At 43.8% G+C, this 21,534-nt stretch overlaps 1 protein-coding gene across 12 annotated transcripts in view; it reads right to left on the reverse strand.

The window, feature by feature from the left end:
- LOC109930527 (receptor-type tyrosine-protein phosphatase delta-like) overlaps positions 1-21,534 on the reverse strand; it is a 458,059-nt gene that overhangs the window by 156,032 nt on the left and 280,493 nt on the right. For all 12 annotated transcript variants that reach the window (XM_048614046.1, XM_048614043.1, XM_048614048.1 and 9 more), the window contains 3 exons: positions 15,351-15,623; positions 13,849-14,430; positions 4,020-4,153 (listed from right to left, as the gene is read on the reverse strand). In XM_048614046.1, the coding sequence (XP_048470003.1) occupies positions 4,020-4,153; positions 13,849-14,430; positions 15,351-15,623 (989 nt within the window). The remainder of the gene's footprint in view (positions 1-4,019; positions 4,154-13,848; positions 14,431-15,350; positions 15,624-21,534) is intronic.

Genomic DNA, 21,534 nt, shown 5'->3' on the forward strand with positions numbered 1-21,534 from the left:
CTTCCTAAGTAAAGAAATTCCTCTTTATTTCATCCCAAAATGGCTGACCTTACGAGAAAAGTATCAAGTAAGTGAAGGAGTAGGCTATTCTTTCCACCATTTGATACAATCACGGCTAACCTAATATGACCTCAGTTTTACTTTCCAGCCTATCACAGATACACTCTGATTCCATTGTTAGTCCATGGGGAGATGGTGATGTGAAGGCAATGTCACTGGACTAGAGATCCACAGGCTCAAGCTAAAGATCTGAGAACACAGGTTCCAATACCACCATGGAAACTGGTGGAATTTAAAATTCAATCAGTAAATCTGGAATTGAAGGTTGGCCTCAGTAATGGTGGCCATGAAGCTAACATTGATTATTAAAAACAAACTGGATCAATATTGCCCTTCAGGGATGCAAACCTGCCTCTCTTACCTGGTTTGACCTAAATGTAACTCCAGAATTAAGGCAAAGTGATTTTTTTTAACTACGCTCTGAAATGGTCTATCAAACAACTCAATTCAAGGGCAATTACTGACGGGCAACAATGCCCACATTACATAACTTGCCTTTTCTTGATTGTTTATCTCTGTCTTTAAAGTATTCAATGATCCCACTGTGGCACAGTGGCTCAGGGATATGAGTTTGATTCCAACCTCGGGTGACTTATAGTATGGAGTTTGTTCGTCCTCCCCAAGTCTGCACAGGTTTCTGCTGGGCGCTCCAGTTTCCTCCCACAGTCCAAAGAAGTGTAGGTTAGGTGGATTAGACATGGGAAATGCAAGATTACAGGGATAGGGTAGGGGGGGTGGGTTTGTGTGGGATGCTCTTTGGAGGGTTGGTGTAGATTTGATGGGCTGAATGGCCTGTTTCCATACTGTTGAGATTCTATGATTCTACTTACATAACTGTCTGGGGAAGATAGAACCACAGAGTAATGTCCCTTCGAGATGTAAGTAGATGTCTTATTTTTGAACTGTGTTGCCTAGTTCTGGTCTCGTCCACAAAAAGAAATATCTTTTCAGCATTCACTCTATTAAGTGCCTCAGGATCTTATATTATTCAACAAGATCACTTCTAGTACTTCTAAACTTCAATGGATACAGAGCTAGCAATTTTCTCAAAAAATACACCCTTTAACCCAGGCGTGAACCTTCTCTGAACTGCTTTTAACGAATTTACATACTTTCTTAAATAAAGAGACCAAAACTACGCATAGTACTCCAGATGTGGCCTTACTGATGACTTCAACATCTGTAACAAAACATCCCTTCTTTCATGTTCTATTCCCCCTGCAATAAATGACAACATTCCATTGACCGTCGTAATCACTTCCTGTACCTGTAAACTAACTTTATGTGATTCATGTACCAGAACATCCAAATCCCTCTGTACTACAGAGTTCTGTAATTCCTCTCCATTTAAATAACATGTTGCTTTACTAAACTTCCTGCAAGTTCACATTTTCCAACATATAGTCCATCTGCCAAACCTCTGTTGATTCACTTAAGCTATGTAAATCCCATTACTCCTTTTCACAACTTACTTCCCTACCTATTTTGTGTAATCAGCAAATTTATCCACCATACATTTGCTACCTTCATCCAAATCACTGATATAGACTGGAAATAGCTGAAGGCTCAGCACTAATCCCTATGGCATAGAACCCCAAAATGACTTATTTATGTAGAATCTCTGATTCCTCTTAGCTAACCGAGCCTCTATCCATGCTATCCAGACGTTATCCCCTATGCCATGAGGTTATAGTTTGATGTGACACCTTGTCAAATGCCTTTTGGAATCAAAGTGCATTTCATTGACTAGTTCTCCTCAAGCATGTGACAATGTGACCTCGGTTCAGAACTATTCATCCAGGGGCAACACCCTCCCAGTACTTACGCTGCCCAGTCCTCACAGATTCTTAATCAATACAGTGTGGAGCTGGAGGATCACAGCAGGTCAGGCAGCATCAGAGGAGCAGGAAAGTCAACGTTTTGAGTTTACTCCCTTCATCAGGACTCACAGATTCAAACATGCTTCAATAAAACTCTCTCTCATTCTTCCAAACCCCTGAGAGTATGGGTCCATTATCCTTGATTTCCCAAAAGAAATCAACCCTCTCATTCCAATCAATGTGGCAAAGCTTCATTGCAAACCCCAAAGGCAACTATACTGTAGACGTTGGAGAATCTGAGATAACAAGGTGTAGAGCTGGATGAAAACAGCAGGCCAAGCAGCATCAGAGGAGCAGGAAGGCTGACGTTTCGGGCCTAGACCCTTCTTCAGAAATGGGGCACCTACGCTCAGTTCGCACTAAACAACTGCACCTCCCAGTCGCGAACCATTTCAACTCCCCCTCCCATTCTGCAGACGACATGTCCATCCTGGGCCTCCTGCAGTGCCACAACGATGCTACCCGAAGGTTGCAGGAACAGCAACTCATATTCCGCTTGGGAACCCTGCAGCCCAATGGTATCAATGTGGACTTCACAAGCTTCAAAATCTCCCCTCCCCCTACCACATCCCTTTACTCACCTTTACTGGCTCCATCCCCGCCTCTTTGACCTGTCTGTCTCCTCTCCACCTATCTTCTCCTCTATCCATCTTCTATCCGCCTCCCCCTCTCTCCCTATTTATTTCAGAACCCCCTTCCCCTCCCCCATTTCTGAAGAAGGGTCTAGGCCCGAAACGTCAGCTTTCCTGCTCCTCTGATGCTGCTTGGCCTGCTGTGTTCATCCAGCTCTACACCTTGTTATCTCACTATACTGTAGCCTTCTTTTGACAGAAAGACCAAAATTCTACTTCCAACGTGAGGTGTGGCCTCACTGAAGCTCTGTGTGATTGAGGAAGGTTTCCTTGCTCCTGCAATTTAACTCCATTGCATTACTCTCTCTGAACACCAACACTGATTGTCTTTCACCACTTAAAAGATATTCAATATTTCTAATCTTCCTCCAAAAGCGAATAATCTCATTGCCCCCATCTGCCATCTTCTTGCTTGATAACTGAACCTGTCCACATTTCTCTTGGGCTGAATATTTTAATTCAGAGGGTGGCAGGGATAGTACTGCAGGTGGGCAGGGCTGTAATCTCCCTCTTCCAGTTGGTGTGTGGGTCTCCAGCGATGGTCCGGCTAACAGGTGATTTTCATTCACGCAGAAGCTAGATCAGAGTGGGGTCAGAATAACCTGCCTACCACCACCAGGTAGCCAATGAGGCCATTTAACTTGCCCACAATGACACGTCATCTGGAACTTTTCAGACTGAGGCTGAAGCCGGGATGATAAATTGCAGCAGGCTCCTGGCAGAATACCAAGGGGGCCATCAATGCCTCAGTGAATTTAACGCCCTGTGCTCCCAGCATCTTTTGCCAGAGGCCCACAGGCCTTGATATGGAGAGGCGCCCTTTCTCACAGCCGGGCAGCTACAGCCAATGTTTTCTAAACTTTTAATCTTTGCAAGTTTCTACTCTTCTCTCCTATCTAGGCAATTCTTATTGTTGACATTGGGTGAGCTTACTGTTCCATGCTGAAAGCCATTCTATTAGCCTGATTAAGTCACTGTCTCCTTGAAAACTGCCCCCTGAGTACTGACACTGACATTCTGGTTTCTTCATCAGTGTTTTCTCTGTACTGTGGGTCAGGACATGGTAAAAAAAAACATTCAGCCCTTTCACTGTCCTTTTCACTGCTTACATTCACACCCCTATCATTAGTAGACCTAGATACATTAAACTCAGCACCTCATCTGAGTCATTAACATCTTTCATAGATAGCTGAGGGCCCAGGATCAATGCTTGTGGTATCTCCCTAGTAACAACTTGCCAAGCTGAAAATTGCACATTTATTCCTGCTCACTTTTCTATCCTTTAACCAATTTTCTACTCATACTAATATATCACCCTTCCCAACTCTGAGTCCTTGTCTTGTGCAACAACATTTCTTATCTTATTAAATGCAATGCAGACAGCTGAAAATAGGATTTAGACCAAATGAGTATTTCAGCCTGCTGCTGAACTGGATCATTTTCTTACCTCCTTTCCCAGCTCTTCATCACGATAGTAAAGCTCATAGCTGATGATTTTCTCCTCTCTGGGTGCAGTCCATTGTAACTCAATACTAGTTTCAGACTTAGGGGTAGCTTTGAAGTTAATTGGTTGCCCAGGAACTGAAAGAAGAGATAAAAATATTGAAGTCAACCAACAAAAGGTGGTTATTCTAGACCTTCTGGCTCAATACTGTATCAGTTACATACAAACAAAAAGATGTACTTTGGTGTTTGGACATGGGCTTTTGTTTTCAAACATTCAAATCCCAAACTGCAAACTTCCTTTCTTTAAAGCTTGTCAAATTCCTCTGAATTGCTGGAACAATGTTAGAAAATTGGTGTTGATAAATTGTCACCTGTTTCTTAGCTTTTCTCTGATCTTTTTGTTCAATGGGTTGGTCAGACACTGCCCAACAGCAGCCATTTTATACATAAAATACCACAAAGAAGACAAGAGGGTACAGGAAACATCAACTGCTCGATTCAATGTGTAAACGAGAAAGGTTCATAAAGACAAAGCTAGCTTGCATTTACAAATACTCATTTAAAAGTCCAAGAAGTGCACTGGCATAGGGGTCAATTAAGTAGTTCAATGTTTTGGGATTCCACGTCAGCTTTTATTTGCTGATGTTATGTACAACCAAACTAACAAGACCAATGGGCAGTAGCCATTCAGTACGATAATCACAGTCTCGGAGTTGGATATTGAGGTGTTTGAGTCAATTCTGCAATTCTCAGCCTTCCACCTCACCTCATGCTAGATTAATGGCTGTGTCAATCTCAGCTTTAATTACAACTTCCTATTCCTAATTTACTGTCATCTGGAGAGAAAACGAAGACATGGTGGAGCCCTCCGGATATCTCTTCAAGCAGGAGAAACTGCAGTTTGTTTCACCATGGATGGTATCAGAGGGTCGAATTTTTAGCATAAATTGCCGAAGTCTCAATTTTGGTGAGTTTCACAGAGGGTTTCTCTTTGCAAGACGGACTGAGTTTTCACACACTATTTTCCCAGTCTTGCTTCATTACCTATGCACCATGCCCCTATGACATCCAAATCATAGAATGCAGAGCTGGGCTGAGAAGTGGCAGATGGAAGAAAGGAGCAGTCACTTCGTTGGGGTTTTTTTACAAACCCCCTAATAGTTGCAGAGAAGTAGAGGAGCGGATTGGGAGGCAGATACTGGAAAGGTGCAGAAGTCACAGGGTTGTAGTCATGGGTGACTTCAACTTATATTGATTGGAAACATTTTAGTTGTAATAGTTTAGATGGAACTGATTTTGTCCAGTGCGTTCAGGAAAGATTCCTGACACAGTATGTAGATAGACCAACACCAGGAGAGGCCACTTTGGATTTGGTGCTTGGCAACGAACCGGGCCAAGTGTTAGACTTGTTGGTAGGAGAGCATTTTGGCGGTAGTGATCATAACTCTGTTTCTTTCACGATAGTCATGGATAAGGATAGGTACATATGGCAGGGTAAAGTTTATAATTGGGGGAAGGGTAATTACAATTCAGTTAGGCAAGAACTGGGTAACATAAATTGGGAACAGATGCTGTCAAGGAAGAGCACCACAGAAATGTGGAGATTGTTTAAGGAATGAATACTGCATGTGCTCGATGTGTTTGTCCCTAGCAGGCAGAGAAGATGGGGAGCCATGGTTCTCTAGAGAGGTTGAACGACTGGTTAAGAGGAAGAAGGAGGCTTATGTAAGGTTTAGGAAAAGAGGAATGGAAAAGGCTCTAGAGGGATACAAGTTAGCCTGGAAGGAGCTGAAGAAAGAGCTTAGGAGAGCTATAAGGGGGCATGAGAAAACCTTGGCGGAAAGGATCAAGGAAAACTCCAAGGCTTTTTACACGTATGTGCAGAACAAGAGAATGACCAGAGAAAGGGTAGGGCTGATCAAGGATTGTAAAGGGAATTTGTGCACAGAGCCTAAAGAGATAGGAGAGGTCCTTAATGAATACTTTTCTTCAGTATTCACAACTGAGAGGGACCTAGTTGTAGAGGAGGACGTTGTGAAACAGGCAGGCAGGCTAGAGGAGGTTGATGTTAGTAAAGAAGTTGAGGAAGTTGAAGATAGATAAGTCCCCCGGGCCTGATGGGATTTATCCAAGGATTCTACGGGAAGCGAGGGACGAGGTCGCAGGGCCTTTGGCGATGATCTTTTCGTCCTCACTGTCCACGGGTATAGTGCCGGAAGATTGGAAAGAGGCAAATGTCATTCCTTTGTTCAAAAAAGGGAACAGGGATAACCCCGGAAATTACAGGCCAGTTAGTCTTACGTCAGTGGTGGGCAAATTATTGGAAAGGGCTCTGAGAGACAGGATTTATGATCACTTGGAAAGGCACAGTTTGATTTGTGATAGTTAGCATGGATTTGTGAGGGGTAGATCATGCCTCACAAACCTTATTGAATTCTTTGAAGAGGTGACCAAACACGTGGATGAAGGTAGAGCAGTGGATGTGGTTTACATGGATTTAAGTAAGGCGTTTGATAAGCTTCCCCATGGTAGGCTCATGCAGAAGGTAAGGAGCCATGGGATAGGCGGAAATGTGGCAGACTGGATTCAGAATTAGAAGACCCTTAGAAGACAAAGGGTGGTAGTGGACGGAAAATATGCAACATGGTGCTCAGTTATGAGTGGTGTACCACAAGGATCTGTTCTGGGTCCTCTTCTATTTGTGATTTTTGTAAATGATTTGGATGAAGAATGGAAGGGTGGATTAGCAAGTTCGCGGACGATACAAAGGTGGCTCACGTTGTGGATAGTGCGGAGGGCTGTTCTAGGTTACAAAGGGGCATTGATAGGATGCAGAGCTGGGCTGAGAAGTGGCAGATGGAGTTTAACCCTGAAAAGTGTGAGGTGATTCATTTTGGAAGGACAAACTTGAAAGCAGAATTCAAGGTTAACGGAAAGATTCTTGGCAGTGTGGAGGAGCAGAGGGATCTTGGGGTTCATGTTCACAGCTCCCTGAAAGCTGCCACCCAGGTGGATAGAGTTGTTAAGAAGGCGTACGGTGTGTTAGCTTTCATTAATAGAGGGATTGAGTTCAAGAGCCGTGAAGTTATGCTCCAGTTTAGGATTAGGGTAAAAGTTCGGCACAACATCGTGGGCTGAAATGCCTGTACTGTTCTATGTTCTATGTTCATTGTATCCCCCCACTCATTGTGGACAGAGCCATAGAACTCTGTCAGGATCGCCTGGGATTACTGGCACCAATGCCATCTTCAAAACCCAGCTGTGTATCAAGTCAAGCACTGGCAGTCTGCAGCTGCCCTACACAGTTCATTTTATTTGGCCAGGACATGTTGGGTATAGGGGTTGGATATAGGGTAATGCAGTCACTGCCCATGGAACATGCTCCAAGGTGCTGGTGACTTATGTTCAAGATGGAGGTCCAACGGAGCAAACACCAAGCTGGAGCCACCAGGTACCTGCTCTGACTTTCATGCCGGGAATTCTCACCTAGTTCCTATATAGCGGGTGGAAGGAAGGGAAACTACATATTAATGAGGTGAAATGGCATAATAGCAAGCATCTTAATGCATGCTAACGGTTGGAAAATGGAATTGTTAGGCTCTTGATTTCAGGAATCTCCTTAGTGCTGACCGTCTAATTTTCTCGCCGTTGGCCACATTGTTCAGCAACTGGGAAGGTACCATCCAGAGTGCTCACAAACGAGGGGCACACTTTCCAATGGGAGTTCACAGGTAGCAATTAAACCGCGGAAAACCTGCTGATTTTCTCTATTTATGCAGCCCTGGATTTCTGGCTCAGCTCCTGCACAGCTGCCTATCACTGTTGTCTCCAATTACTCTGCGCCTTCTGGTTTAAAGGGTCTCTGAAAACCAGTGGGAACCGTGCATTTTCCGACACAGCAGACGAGTCTGACTGCCTTTCTGAAACTCTGCCATCCAAATGCACAAAGCTTAATGTCCAGCAAAATGTCTCTGTTTGAAATGAGGCGGATCAAATTTTCAACTAGGCCTTTCATTTCCCCCCCACCCCGCCGTCTACAATATGAAGAGCTTCTATTACTCCTGCTGTTGCTGCTTTTGTGATGAGGCAGTGATTTGTAACAGCAGTTTGCTACTGTATTGATTGCTCCTTACGGTATGGCTGTCAGATAAAAGACAGCACGCAAACAGATTGTCACACTGATTACACCATGGCACGGATCTGATCCAGTTGACATGACACCAGACCTAACAGTTCTAATCTAATCTGATGTTAAATGGTTCAAGGGGGAAGAGTATTTATCAAGGAACCACCCTGCACATAGTATAATAAATTCAAATTCTACAGCAACCACCTACAATGTGCACATTTTTAAAAACATTGATAACATACCTACAGTATTACACAAAAGGTCAGGCAGAACATTAAGATGATCTCATCACTTTATCTGTAATGATTGCAATGAGGTCAGCCAGGTAGACCTCATAGAAAATGCATTCCCTGATTGGGGTTGTTAACCTGGTCCAATCAGGGAGCCCTGGCTGACAGATATAAACAGGAGTGTCGTAGGTTCTGTTTACTCTGAGAAAGCCAGATCAGTGTCAAGTCTTATGCATGTGTAAATAAGGTGACACAATACCACCCTCTATAGAGTTATTTCAATGTCTGGTGGTGATAAAATGTCTTCATAGACATTGTCCTGTTGCTCACCACCAAGGCAATAGCATATATTGATTTAAGGTCTTGTTGGAGCTTACAAGCTTCACTGTAATTGGGTTGTGATCTGGCGCCTTTTCCCTTGTTTGCTACAAAAAAAAGGTTGTGAAACGATACAAGAAGCCAGGAGTTGGCCACCTGCAGGTGGAGCTGTTGTAGAAGACCTCTCACAAATGTTGCTGAAAAGAGATAAACTTGTCACTCTGAGATGGTGTTGCACTTGACCCAGATACATTGCAGCTGGGCAGATTGCAACTCTTCCACTTCCTGCTGTGATTATACATCTGAAGGAATTTACATCTGAATGTATTTTCACAAAAGAACATAGTTGTTTTGATAGTTCCCAACCCCTGCCTGAGAAAACATGAAAACTTGGCTGTGGTAGCTGACCGATGTTATCCTCCCTAATCCAATTTAGATCTGGATTTGTATTAGAAGTGGCCAGTTAATACTGGTTAATCTGTTGGTCAGGAATTTGGCACCAGTAGTTTTTATGAGTCTTCAGCATGTACTCAGATTAGTCTGGAATTAAGTGTGGACTGTCACTTTGCATCATTGTATGTGGGTTTTACATAAAATCAACTTGAGCATTGTGGTCATCATCTCATTTGTTTTCTTCTTTCATTCTTAGACAGCTCCTGCCTCCAAACTCCTCACCCTCACAACACTTACCCTGCCCCATCTCTGTCCTCCCTAAATACCCACTCTCACAGCCCATTTCTCTTAATACACATGTTCACAGCTCCTGACACCACACCCCTTGACTCCCTGCACTCACAACTCCCATCCCCACACTCACAGCTCCCACTCCCTACCCTCACAGCTCCAAACCATCTCCCAACCCCCACCCTTGCAGCTTGCCCCAACTTCCTACCCTCACAGCTCCCACTCCCCACTCTCACAACTCCCATTCACCTCCCCTCACAGCTCCCAACCCCACTACCCACCCTTACATTTCACAACTCCCACACCCCACCTTCACAGCTCCCACTCCCTACTTTCACAGCTCCCACTGCCCAGTCCTCACTCTCATGGCTTCCCCTCACTCCCCAACTTCACAGCTACCATTCCCCTACCCTCACAGCTTCCGATCCCTCTACCCACCTTCACATCTCCCACTCCCTACCATCACAGCTCCCATTGTCCTACCCTCGATGCTTCTGATCCCTTTGGAAACACTCACATCTCCCACTCCCTGCCCTCACAGCTACCGTCCCCACCCTCACAGCTCCCATTCTCCTACCCTCACTGCTTCTGACCTCTTTACCCACACTCACATCTCCCACTCCCTACCCTCACAGCTTCCCCTCGCTTCCCATCCTCACCAAACCTACCCCTCACTCCCTGCCTTCATAGCTCTTGCTCCATACCAACCTCTATTTCCTCCTCCTTTATGAGCGCAGTTTTAAATTCAAAATGAAAACATCCGCAGGTTCATTGTTATGGTTTTCATTTTATTGCAGAATAAAGAGTTGAGGAATCATATACAAGTGACAATTCATGTTTCCATATGTAGAACTGTCAACATCCATTAGCATTGTGATTATGCTTATACATATATTTATATGATAATTATGTGCAATGGATTGATGTTTTCTTTTCCAGGCTTAATTACAAAACAATGAAGTTATTGTATATCCATGTGAAAAAGGCCAGTATAGGTTTTTGATAATCATGAGTAGTTAGAAGATGTGTACTAAATTCAATATGATTGGATAACATAGTCACATAATCCCAACAGAGTGCAGAACAAAGCCATTCGGCCCATTGAGTTCACACTGACACTTTGAACAGCATCCCACACAAACTTAGCCTCTGACCCTATCTTCACAACCCCACATTTTCCCATTGAAAACCCACAATTCCTTGGGCTCTATGGAGCAATTTAATATGGCCGATCTGCCTAGCCTGCAAATTTTTCAACTGTGGGAGGGAACCGGAGTACCCGGAGGAAGCCCACGCAGACACAGACAGTCACCTGAGGTTGGATTCGAACCTGAGTCCCTGGCGCTGTGAGGTAGCAACACTAACCAGTAAGCCACTGTGCCAACTTCATATGTATTAACTTGGAATGTAGACTATGCAAACATTGTTGAATAGAGATATGAGTGAGCATATATGTAACTTTTTGATTGGAAACATGTTATCTGTAAAAGTATAATAAATCCATTGTCGTTTATAGTAGTGTTTGTGTTGTACACTATTCTTGATGGGTACACCTCACAGGCATGCACAAATGAACATTCAAAGAAGCTTGAATCTTGTCTGGTCTAAAGTGGGAATAGATGGCTAAATTCACCTTTTCACATGACATAGAGTTCATAGACTCCCTACAGTGTGGGAACAGGCCCTTCGGTCCAACAAGTCCACACCAACCCATAGAGCATCCCACCCAGACCCATTCCCCTAATCTACACACCCCTGAATGCGATGGGCAATTTAGCACGGCCAATCTACCTAACCTGCACATCTTTCGACTGTGGAAGGAAACCCACACAGACACGAGGAGAATGCGCAAACTCCACACAGACAGTCGCCCCAGGGTGGAATCGAACCCTGGTGCTGTGAGGCAGCAGTGCTAACCACTGAGCCACTGTGCCATCCTGATCTCAAACCATATTTGAATCTCAGGGGTCTGCAGTTACCGTCACACCCAAACGGCTTTCTGAGATAATATCTGAGGGTGGGGAATTGGGTTTGTCCACTGGCAAATCACTTAAGTATTTCTCTCCCAGTTCAAGTGTAGGTTGGTGGTGTGGACAATTTAGAGAAATTGGATCTGAGGGACAGAAGTCTGAAATGACACAAGCATACTCTGGAGCTACATAACAGAGCAAGATGCATGGGGGGTACATCTTCGATCGCCATTTTTACACAGTGAGCACTGCCAGCGTGTTCTGCTAGAGTGACAAGCCTGTCCAGAAATCTCAGAAATATTCCAGGAGATCCATGCCAAGCTGCTATTCCAGCCTCCTGGTTTGAGCCTGCCACTGGGTGCTTTCCAAGCTTGGGCATTGAAGGAACAACCAGTGATTCGGAGCAGCACCTCCTCTAGTGTTGAGTCACAATGAGGAGCTGGGTCCAAGAACAATTGAGTCAAAACAAAAGATGTTTATCTGTCAGGTCTATATGTGACTCCAGTCCTACACCAATGTGATTAATTTCTCATCATACTTTGACATGGTCTGAAAGGGCTATTAGTCTTGGAAAGAACAGCACCATCTTCTCAAGATACCTGAGGATGGGGAAATAATGCAAGCAAATATCCAAATCCCAACATGGAATTCGAAGGAGATAACAAGGTGTACAGCTGGATGAACACAGCAGGCCAAGCAGCATCAAAGGAGCAGGAAGGCTGACATTTCAGGCCTAGACCCTTCTTCAGAAAAATCGAAGGAGCAGTTTTCGTCCTTACTTATTTTGAACAGCTGAGATTGCGACAAAAGCAGAAGTTGCTGGAAAAACTCAGCAGAAGGCATTTGACAAGGCTCCTCATGGTGGACTGGTTAGCAAGGTTAGATCACATGGAATACAGGGAGAGTGGCAGGTAGACAGGGGTAGTGAATAAGGTGTTTGGTACGCTTGCCTTTATTGGTCAGTGCATTGAGCACAGGAGTTGGAAGGTCATGTTGCAGCTGTACTGGACATTGGTTAGGCTACTTTTAGAATACTGTGTGCAGTTCTGGTCTCCCTGCTACAGGAAGGATGTTATGAAACTTGAAAGGGTTCAGAAAAGATTTACAAGAATGTTGCCGGGGTTGGAGGGTTTGAGCTACAGGGAAAGACTGAATAGGCTGGGGCTATTTTCCCTGGAGCATCGGAGGCTGAGGGATGACCTTACAGAGGTTTATAAAATCACGAGGGGCATTGATAGGGTAAATAGACAAGGTCTTTTCCCAGGGTGGGGAAGTCCAAAACTAGAGGGCATAGGTTTAAGGTGTGAGGGGAAAGATTTAGAAGCGACCCAAGAGGGAACATTTTCCACGTTTGGGGTGGTGTGTGTATGGAATGAGCTGCCAGAGGAAGTCATCTGGATGGGTACATGAATATGAAGGTTTTAGAGGAATATGGGCCAAATGCTGGCAAATGGGACTAGATTAATGTAAGATATCTGGTCGGCATGAATGAGTTGGACTGAAGGATCTGTTCCTGTGTTGTACATCTCCATGACTCTGTGACTGCATGAGGTCAGGCAGCATCTGTGGAAAGCAGAGTTAACTTCTGGTAAGAATATTCTGAAGGAGGATCACTGATTTCTCTCTACTGATGCTGCCAGACCTGCTGAGTTTTCCAGCAATTTCTGTTTTTGTTTTCGATTCTAGCATCTGCAATTCTTTCGGTTTTTTGTTAAGAATGATTGCAAACTCTGCGCAGGAAATCTGCCCACGAGGAAGTCCGGGGATATATTGGGTCAGATGATGTTGATGACAGGGCAGTAGTGCTTCTTGGAGACAAGGAGGAGAAATAACAAGAATGATTTTGTGAAATATTTCAGATTGAAATGTCCTGGAGGCACTGATTATTAGTAGCATTATGTTTATAGAGAGCAGGGGAGAGAGATTGTTCTTTGGCTGAAATTTTCTTCCTGAAATAATTATAAGACCATAGGACACAGGAGCAGAAATTAGGCCATTCAGCGCATCGAGTCTGCTCTGCCATTCAATCATGGCTGATAAGTTTCTCAAGCCCATTCTCCCGCTTTCTCCCGTAACCCTTGATCCCCTTGACAATCAAGAACCTATCTATCTCCGTCTTAAATATACTCAATGACTTATCTCTACTTATCTCAAATACTTATCTCCACACTATGCAATGATCAAACCAAAACAATCAATGTGCACTGTCTGGCTCCAAGTTTCAGCTAACTCTTTCTCAGAGTCTGTTTTTTGTGACCCAATCTCTTATGAAATTCAACAAATTTTCCAGTTCAATTGTCAGCTGATGATTGAAGAAAACCAATGATTACTGTCCGAAAGCAGTAAAGATTCACTTTGAAAGGGTGTGAGAATCAGCTCAATTGGTCCTAGGGATTACGTACATGGTAAAGAGGAGTCTCAAACCTGGAGTCTCCTCTTTCATGAACCATCAGTCTTAGGTCAAAGATGCCAAGCAACTAATCTGCCAAACACACTTACCTCCCTGCTGGGTTTTGACCTGAATCTCAGGTGACAGTGGCCCATCTCCAACAGAGGTGAAAGCCAAGACCTTGACGCTGTATGTGGTCTGTGGTATCAAGCTGGCAACGGTTGTTAGGAGGCTGTCGTCTAGGTTGTGCTTTTGCCAGTTGCTGACAGGTTGCTGTGGTTCCATTGTGTAATAGACCCGGTAACCACGGATTTGACCATTGGGCTCTTCGGGCTCCTCCCACTGAATCAGCATCGTGGTCGCACTCAGCATCCGCGCCTGCACATTCCGCGGGGAGCTGGAGGGAACCTGCTCGCCAGTCCTTGTCTCCACTGTCTCACTGGGAGGACCCTGCCCAATGGAGTTGACAGCTGAGATCCTGAACTCGTAATCGGAATATGGGCTCAATCCACCGATGCTGTAACGGAGGGTTTGAATGCCATCTATGGTCTGATAGAGAACATCCGTGTTCTTGGGCCGGTACTCAATAATGTAGTAGTTGATGTGATCAGGGTTACCGGAATCCCATGTTAAAGTCACACTGGTGGCAGTGGTCTCCACAACTATCGGAGTCCCTGGTGGCTTTGGAAGTGCTGGGAATATTAATAGTCAGACATGGTTAAAACATACATGAAAAGGTTTCAAACCAAGGTAATTCATGTTCTGACCCTGATCTGCCCACAATATAAAGCTATTCTCACTTGCATCATCCTTCAATCTCATTGAATTGAAGAAAAAGTTTGTCTTATTGCCAGTTAGTAGGATAGACACTGCTGTGGTTGGAATCAGAGAATCTCCACAGTGCGGAAGCAGGCCCATCGAGTTCACACTGACCCTCCGAAGAACATCCCACTCAGACCCAGACCGTCTCTGTAACCCTGCATTTCCCGAGGCTAACCCACCTAGCCTGCATGTTCTTGGACACCACGGGCAATATTAGCATGGCCAATCCACCTAATCTGCACGTCTTTGGACTGTGGGAGGAAACTGGAGCACCTGGAAGAAATCCACACAGAGGTGGGGAGAATGTGCAAACTTCACACAGACAATTGCCCAAGGGTGGAATTGAACCCGGGTCCCTGGTGCTGGGAGGCAGATCACTGAGCCACCGTGCTGCCCCAGCTCCTCAGTGGGAAGGTAATCGTTCAGCCAGAAGTTGTGGATTCAAGTCCCTGTCAAACAGTTTGGTTTATAATTTCAACTGAAGCTCTAATGCAGTACATGTGCTCCACAGCTGAAATCGAATAAGACATTAAACAAAGATCCCATCTGCCCTCTCAAGTAGACATAAATTATCCCAAAACATTATATCGAAGAGAAATGTGAGTTATCCCCGGTCAATCTTTATCCCACGTCCAACATCAATAACAATCATGTTACATTTTTCAGTAACCTGCTGTGCACAAATTGGCTACTGAGTTTCTTATATTACAATAATAACTATATTTCAAGAGAACTTAAATGGTTATAACGTGCTTTGGAACATGAATCATTTGATATCTATTTTGATTACCTTTCACAATAATCTGCGAGACAGTTTCAATCACTCCAAGACTGGACATTGCCACACACGTGTAGTTAGCAGACTCCCGGATACTGTTAAGCTCCAGAACATTTCGGCCGACAGGCATGTCATCCTCTGGTGTCAAATCTTCAGTTCCCAGCATCCACTTCACATAGGGCATGGGGGAGCCCACAGCAACACAGGTAATGTTCACACTCCCACCAGGCACAATCTCTTGGGTGATCGGAGGGCTGATGGAGAACCTAGGTGGAACACGCCGAACTGAAGGCGGGACACAGAAAGGTAACAACAAGCAAGAACATAAGAGTTGGCAGCATTTGAAAGGTCCAGCACAGTAACAAAATGAGTCCACAGAAAGCACATTCGTAGCACAAGTGTTGAGTGACCAGTCTGAGACCCATCACAGCACATTGAGAGGCACAAAAATTTATTAGTTAGTTTCTCATCTTAAATGCATGTTGGTAAGGTGGCAGGGCAGGGACAGAGTCGGGCAGAAAGCAAGTTGTGAATTTCAGAAATACAGGCACATGCTGAGCTCACAGTAATGTGACATCACTAGCCATTTTATTAGCATGGTCACATTTTGACTCGGACCCAGTGGCAGCATTCTACAACAGGAAAGATATAGGAAGAGATTCCTTGTCCTTCAAATAACTTGTTCAGGAGATTTTCTACAGCAACTAAAAGAACTGATCATGTAGATGTTACATTAAAGTTTGCACCTGTATAAGTTGATAAAGGAAGACATTCTTCACAATAGGGAAAAGACAATGTTAAAAACTCCACTTATCCCTTTTTTGAGTAAGGCAATCTGGGAAAAATAGGATCATTCTTTCTTCAAATCACATCACCACTTCACATCATGGAGCCATATATCAAAGGCATGAAATATAGCCTTTTCACCAAATTAACTTTGCATAAGTTTGCTCCAACTTTGACGGTCTTTCCTTTATGTAATAGTCTCCCTTCAGCTCCAAATGCATCTAGCTCCTGCACTTGGGCAGTTTTGGATGACATCATCTGAACAGGCTGGCCAACAGGGCTGGAGTGACATTCCAGTGCAATGTCTTTCGGCATCTCTGATTCTTTAATAATTGTCCGGTGATCTGACCGTAGCAGTCCTGCTCAACAATCCTCCAAAGTGAGAATGGTGACCGCTATGAACTAATGAAATAAGGAAGCTCGACCTTCAGGGATAGCTCAGTGGCTCCACAAACCTGCCCTTGTGGGAGCCCAGAGCTTCGAATGATGTCATCAAAAATGGACCAATAGCTTGGCATCACCATTGATAACTGAGCAGGCAATGGAAGAGTGTAAATTCACAGAGGCGGTTCAACCTGCTCAACAAATAAAAGATTTCCTTCTGACTCAGGATATTGGACCAACTAGTCCAAATATACTGTGGGATCCACGTACTTGCTGCGTCCCTGCTAGATGGGATCATCTTTAAATGCCCTTTAAGGATTTTTATGCAATCTAATAATGAGCTCATTTTTTTTTTGAAAAAGTGCCTCTATTTATTCATCAGATAGCATTCAGTGATGCTAAAGATATTTTTTGAAATGTTTGTGCCTGTCGGAATGAATGGCAGGTTTGGAGAGACTCGAGTCAATGGTTTTGGCTGCCTGATTTCATTTTTATCTCAACACACACACACAAGGGATACGCAGTGCTGATTTTGTTTTTAATAAAAGCCTGGCTGATATTGTCAACAGAATGTTTTTCTCTCCCTTTTCCATTTTGGTGAAAAGTTGATAGCTTGCACGAACTCCCACGTCCCTCCCCAACCACTAAAAAGTTCTGTTCACTGCTTAAAGTGACAGCAAAGCGGCCATGACTGAGATGTTGGCCTTATCTAACCCAGTTCAGTGTCACCGTTGATGGAAAATGAAACTATTGGGCGCCAAATCCATTGAAAGAGGAAAGAACTGCAACTGAAGTGTGTCTACTGGTTGTCAGCTGTGATGTGTCAGAGGTGGCCAGAACAATAAAGATGAGAAACACTAATGAAATTTTTGTGGTGCAGGTATATCAACTGTACGAAGCCTTTTCAAGATATTACAAGGATCCATCGAATAGATGCATCTATCAGTTCACAGACACCATGCAGAAGGTAGAGAGATATATAAATATATATATGCACATAGGAATATATAACTGGAGGATCGCTAGCATGCCCAGATGGATTGGGGAGGGACCCACTTCAATGCTGCGTTACTTCCAGCCGATGTGACAGAATGTGGCTCACATTGTCACATCGCAGCAGTCCTGGCAGAAAAAGAAAAAAAAAATCCAAATAAAAATAATAATAAAAATTAAAAGAAAATTAAAAACTCTAAAAGAAATGTTGACTACACCAACAGGTAGTGCATCTCCTTTGCTTGGAAGTGGATGCAGCCTCAAGACCTTACACAGTCGAACATGGATGCACATGGGACGAGACAAGAGTTGCGGCATGGACAACATATGGGGGGAGGGAAGGGTGGGAGATAAAAGGGACACTGGGGTTTCTCATGCAACACATAGGCGAGGGATGGGTATAAAAGGACTTGCCAGTAGTGACAGCCAGAGGTAGAGAGAGAGAAAGAGAGAGATAGATAGATAGATAGATAGATAGAGAGAGATAAGGGGATGAGATAGGGCAGGGGCTAACTGTTCAGGCACAGGTACTGTATGCACCAATATTAAGTCTGTGCCACACTCACTTCCCCAATCCACAAGTACAGGCCCACTGTAAGAAATGCACAGACTCGTAAACCTAGAGAGGTCCCACACTTTCGCGTAAATTACTCGCAGGTTTTTTTTGCACACTAAAATCATATTGGCATGTCACTTATCACCAGTTCCTAAATATTCACCCAAAAAGTGCCACCGATACAACATACTTTGGTTGTCCATGTTCCATCTACAACAGTTTCTGAAATTCTGTCAATTTCTCACCCCCTCCCCCAAACTCTGCTAACTCCAAACACAACAATTATCTGTAAAATGCTAGGAGATTGGTGAAGGGACCACTTTCATTCTTCCAATGTTAGACTTTTACTGTGGAGCAATAATGGTCCTCTGTATAAAATGGCTGCTCAGAGCTCCAAGTGAAAGGGATTTGGGGTTATTGGAAGAGCAGCAATCAGCAGACCCATCTGCCAATCTGCATTGCCAGTGAATTTTTGTTTCTGAAAACTCACAATCACCCATCTGCAATAAACCTTCTCTTGTCCACACTCTTTTGTCTTCATTTGTTGGCCAAATTGGTCAAGATTCCAGAATCAGTTGGAATCCAGGCTTAGCCAGGATCAGGTTTGAAGAGAAGACAAGTCACGAGTGGCCTTGGCACATGTTATAAGTTGCATTTCTGTGAGGAAGATGTCTCTAAGTCACTTGCAAGTGATTTTCAGAAGCGGGTATTGGGCTTGGACCATCAGGATAGTGGGAAATGGTCTCACTCTTATAACCACAGAGTGTACATGGTAGAGGATGACCAAATGGCAAAATAAATGATTAACTGTAAAGTACGATTCTTCACAGAGAAATCAGTGCTCTGCGGTGATCTAATTTTTAACACTTTTGGATAGTATTTCATTATTTGAGAAGTTAAAAGGCAATAAATGAGAAAACCTTGGAAAACAAACTTCAGATTCCAGAAAATGAATTTTGGATTCTTGTTTCTCCAAGGAAATGGTTCCTGGACCATACTAGAATATGCAGAGTTGGTGCCTAAGCCCTCAATTGATCAAACCTGTCAATGCCAGATTCTCAAAATGATTTTACTGTTTTTATCTACCCTCACTGAAAGTAGCGCCAACCTAATTTCTCCGAATATGGCGTATACCATGTGACACAACAAACAAAAATGGACCAGGTTCTTATGACTCAAGACCTTTCAGACTCAAGCTTACTGATGAGTTACGATAGCATTGAGTCAGACGGGATTTCTGAATCAATCTGGTGGCATGATGCCCTCTCCCACCTCCGCCCTAAACATCCTCTTGCAGATACAACATGGACATCAGAAAGTGGTTGGCTCATCAGTGGTGGACAGTGTGGTAAGCAGACAGTCCTACAGTGGATGCGCCACAGCAAAGCCACATGGTCCTCGCATCTTTCATATTGGACTATTACCACCAGCAAGCACCAGATGGGAGAGGCTCCAGAAACTTACACGTACAAGATACAGTTTGCAAAAGAGACGCAGAGGTTGAATGTGAGATGCATACATTGAGTTACCATGGTGATTGGGATGGGGGAAGGGAAGGGTTTACAGAACTGGCAGTAAATTAAAGAGAAGCACCGTCAATCTGTTTGTGATAGAGACTCTACAGGGATGTGTGGATCAAGGCTTGAGGGAAACAACTAATGAGCCTGAAGACTGAAAATAGCGTCAAGAATGGCAGTAAGGGTAGGAAGGTGGGTGAAGGAGCTGAAAAAGACACTTGCAAAACATAGCAGAAACTCAACTACCTTTAAAAGGGCCACTTCTGTAGAGAGGAATGGAAGTAGCATATTTGTAGAATGTTAACCAGCCAAAACGCAGGCAATTTAACAATGAATTTCTACAAATGAGCGGTGCATTTTAATGAGGTAATGGCACTGCCAGAGAATATATCCCTAGGCTCTTTGTTTGTGAGGGATTTTTGTCCAGTCCCAAGATAGGAGCGATGCTTGGACAAGTTACTCCTCATTGGATCATAAGGAACCTCCTCAAGCCTTCTCTGTAATTAAATAAGATCATGGCTGATCAGATTGTGTCCTTAACTCCTGTTTCCTGTTTGACCCATAACCCTTGATTCCCTTGTGGGTCAATATTTTATCTAACTCAGCTGTGAATATACTCAATGTCCCAGTCTGCACTGCTTTCTGTGGAAGGAAATTCCAAAGACTAGCGACCCTCAGATAAGAAACTCCCCTAATTTGTGACTTAAATGAGATTGCCCTTATTTTTAAACTGTATCAACTCGTCAGAAACTCCCCCACAAAAAGTTATATTTACCCAGCATCTGCCCTGTCAAGCCCCCTCAGAATCTTGGATGATTTAATAAGATCACCTCTCATTTTTACCTAATTTCTAATGAATACAGGCCCAACCTGCTCAACATTTCTTTATAAGACAACCCCTTCATCCCACAAATTGGGCAAGTGAACCTTCTTTGAACAGCTTCTAATATGTCCTCCTTAAATGAGGAGATAAGAACGATACACATAATCTACGTGCAGTTTCACCAATGTCCATACAATTGCAGCAAGACATCTCTATTTTCATACCCAAACCCACTTAAACTAAAGTCTCTATTTGCCATTCTAATCACCTACTTGCATGCTGACTTTTTGAGATTCATGTAAAAGGATATCAAGGTCCCTCCATATTGCAGCATTTTGCAATCTCTCTCCGTTTAGATAATATACTGCTTTCCCATTCTTCCTGGAAATGTGGACAAGTTCACATTTTCCCACATTATACTCCAAATGCCAATTTTTTGGTCACTCCCCTTGGCAGTCTCTTGCATCCTTATAACTTGCTTTCCTACCTATCTTTTATTCTGAGCACATTTCGCTATAATTCAGCTGGTGGTTTAATCCAAGTCACTGATACATATTGTTCATAATTGAGGGTCCAGCACTGATCCCTGGTACACTCCACTGGTTACTGTTTACCAACTCAAAAATGGCCCATTTTCCTGTCTTCTGAGAAAGCACGTCAACTCTGCCTGATCATACTATGATTTTATAAACGACCTGTAAATGCCTCCTTTGGAAGGATTCTAGTATTTATGAAATGAAAGATGATAGACTAACTAGCCTATAGTTTCCTGTCTCTCTCCCTTCTTGATGAAATTACATTTCTAGTTTTGCATTCTGCCGGGTCCTTTACAGAATCTAGAAAATTGTAAAAGATTCCAAACAATACATCCACTACAGAAACTCTACAGAACGGAAGCAGGCCATTCGGTCCTCAAGTCCACACTGACCCTCCAAAGAGTATCCCACCCAAGACCACGCCCTATCCTATCACTGTAACCCTGCCTTTCCCATGGCTAATCCACCTAGGCTGCACATTCCTGGACACTATGGGCACTTCAGCAAGGTCGATCCACCTCACCTGCACATCTTTGGACTGTGAGAGGAAACCAGAGCACCCACAGAAAACGTGCAAACTGAACCCAGGCAGTCGCCTGAG

The sequence above is a fragment of the Rhincodon typus genome, chromosome 29, assembly GCF_021869965.1.
Source record: "Rhincodon typus isolate 14 chromosome 29, sRhiTyp1.1, whole genome shotgun sequence".
Classification (NCBI taxonomy): Eukaryota; Metazoa; Chordata; class Chondrichthyes; order Orectolobiformes; family Rhincodontidae; genus Rhincodon; species Rhincodon typus.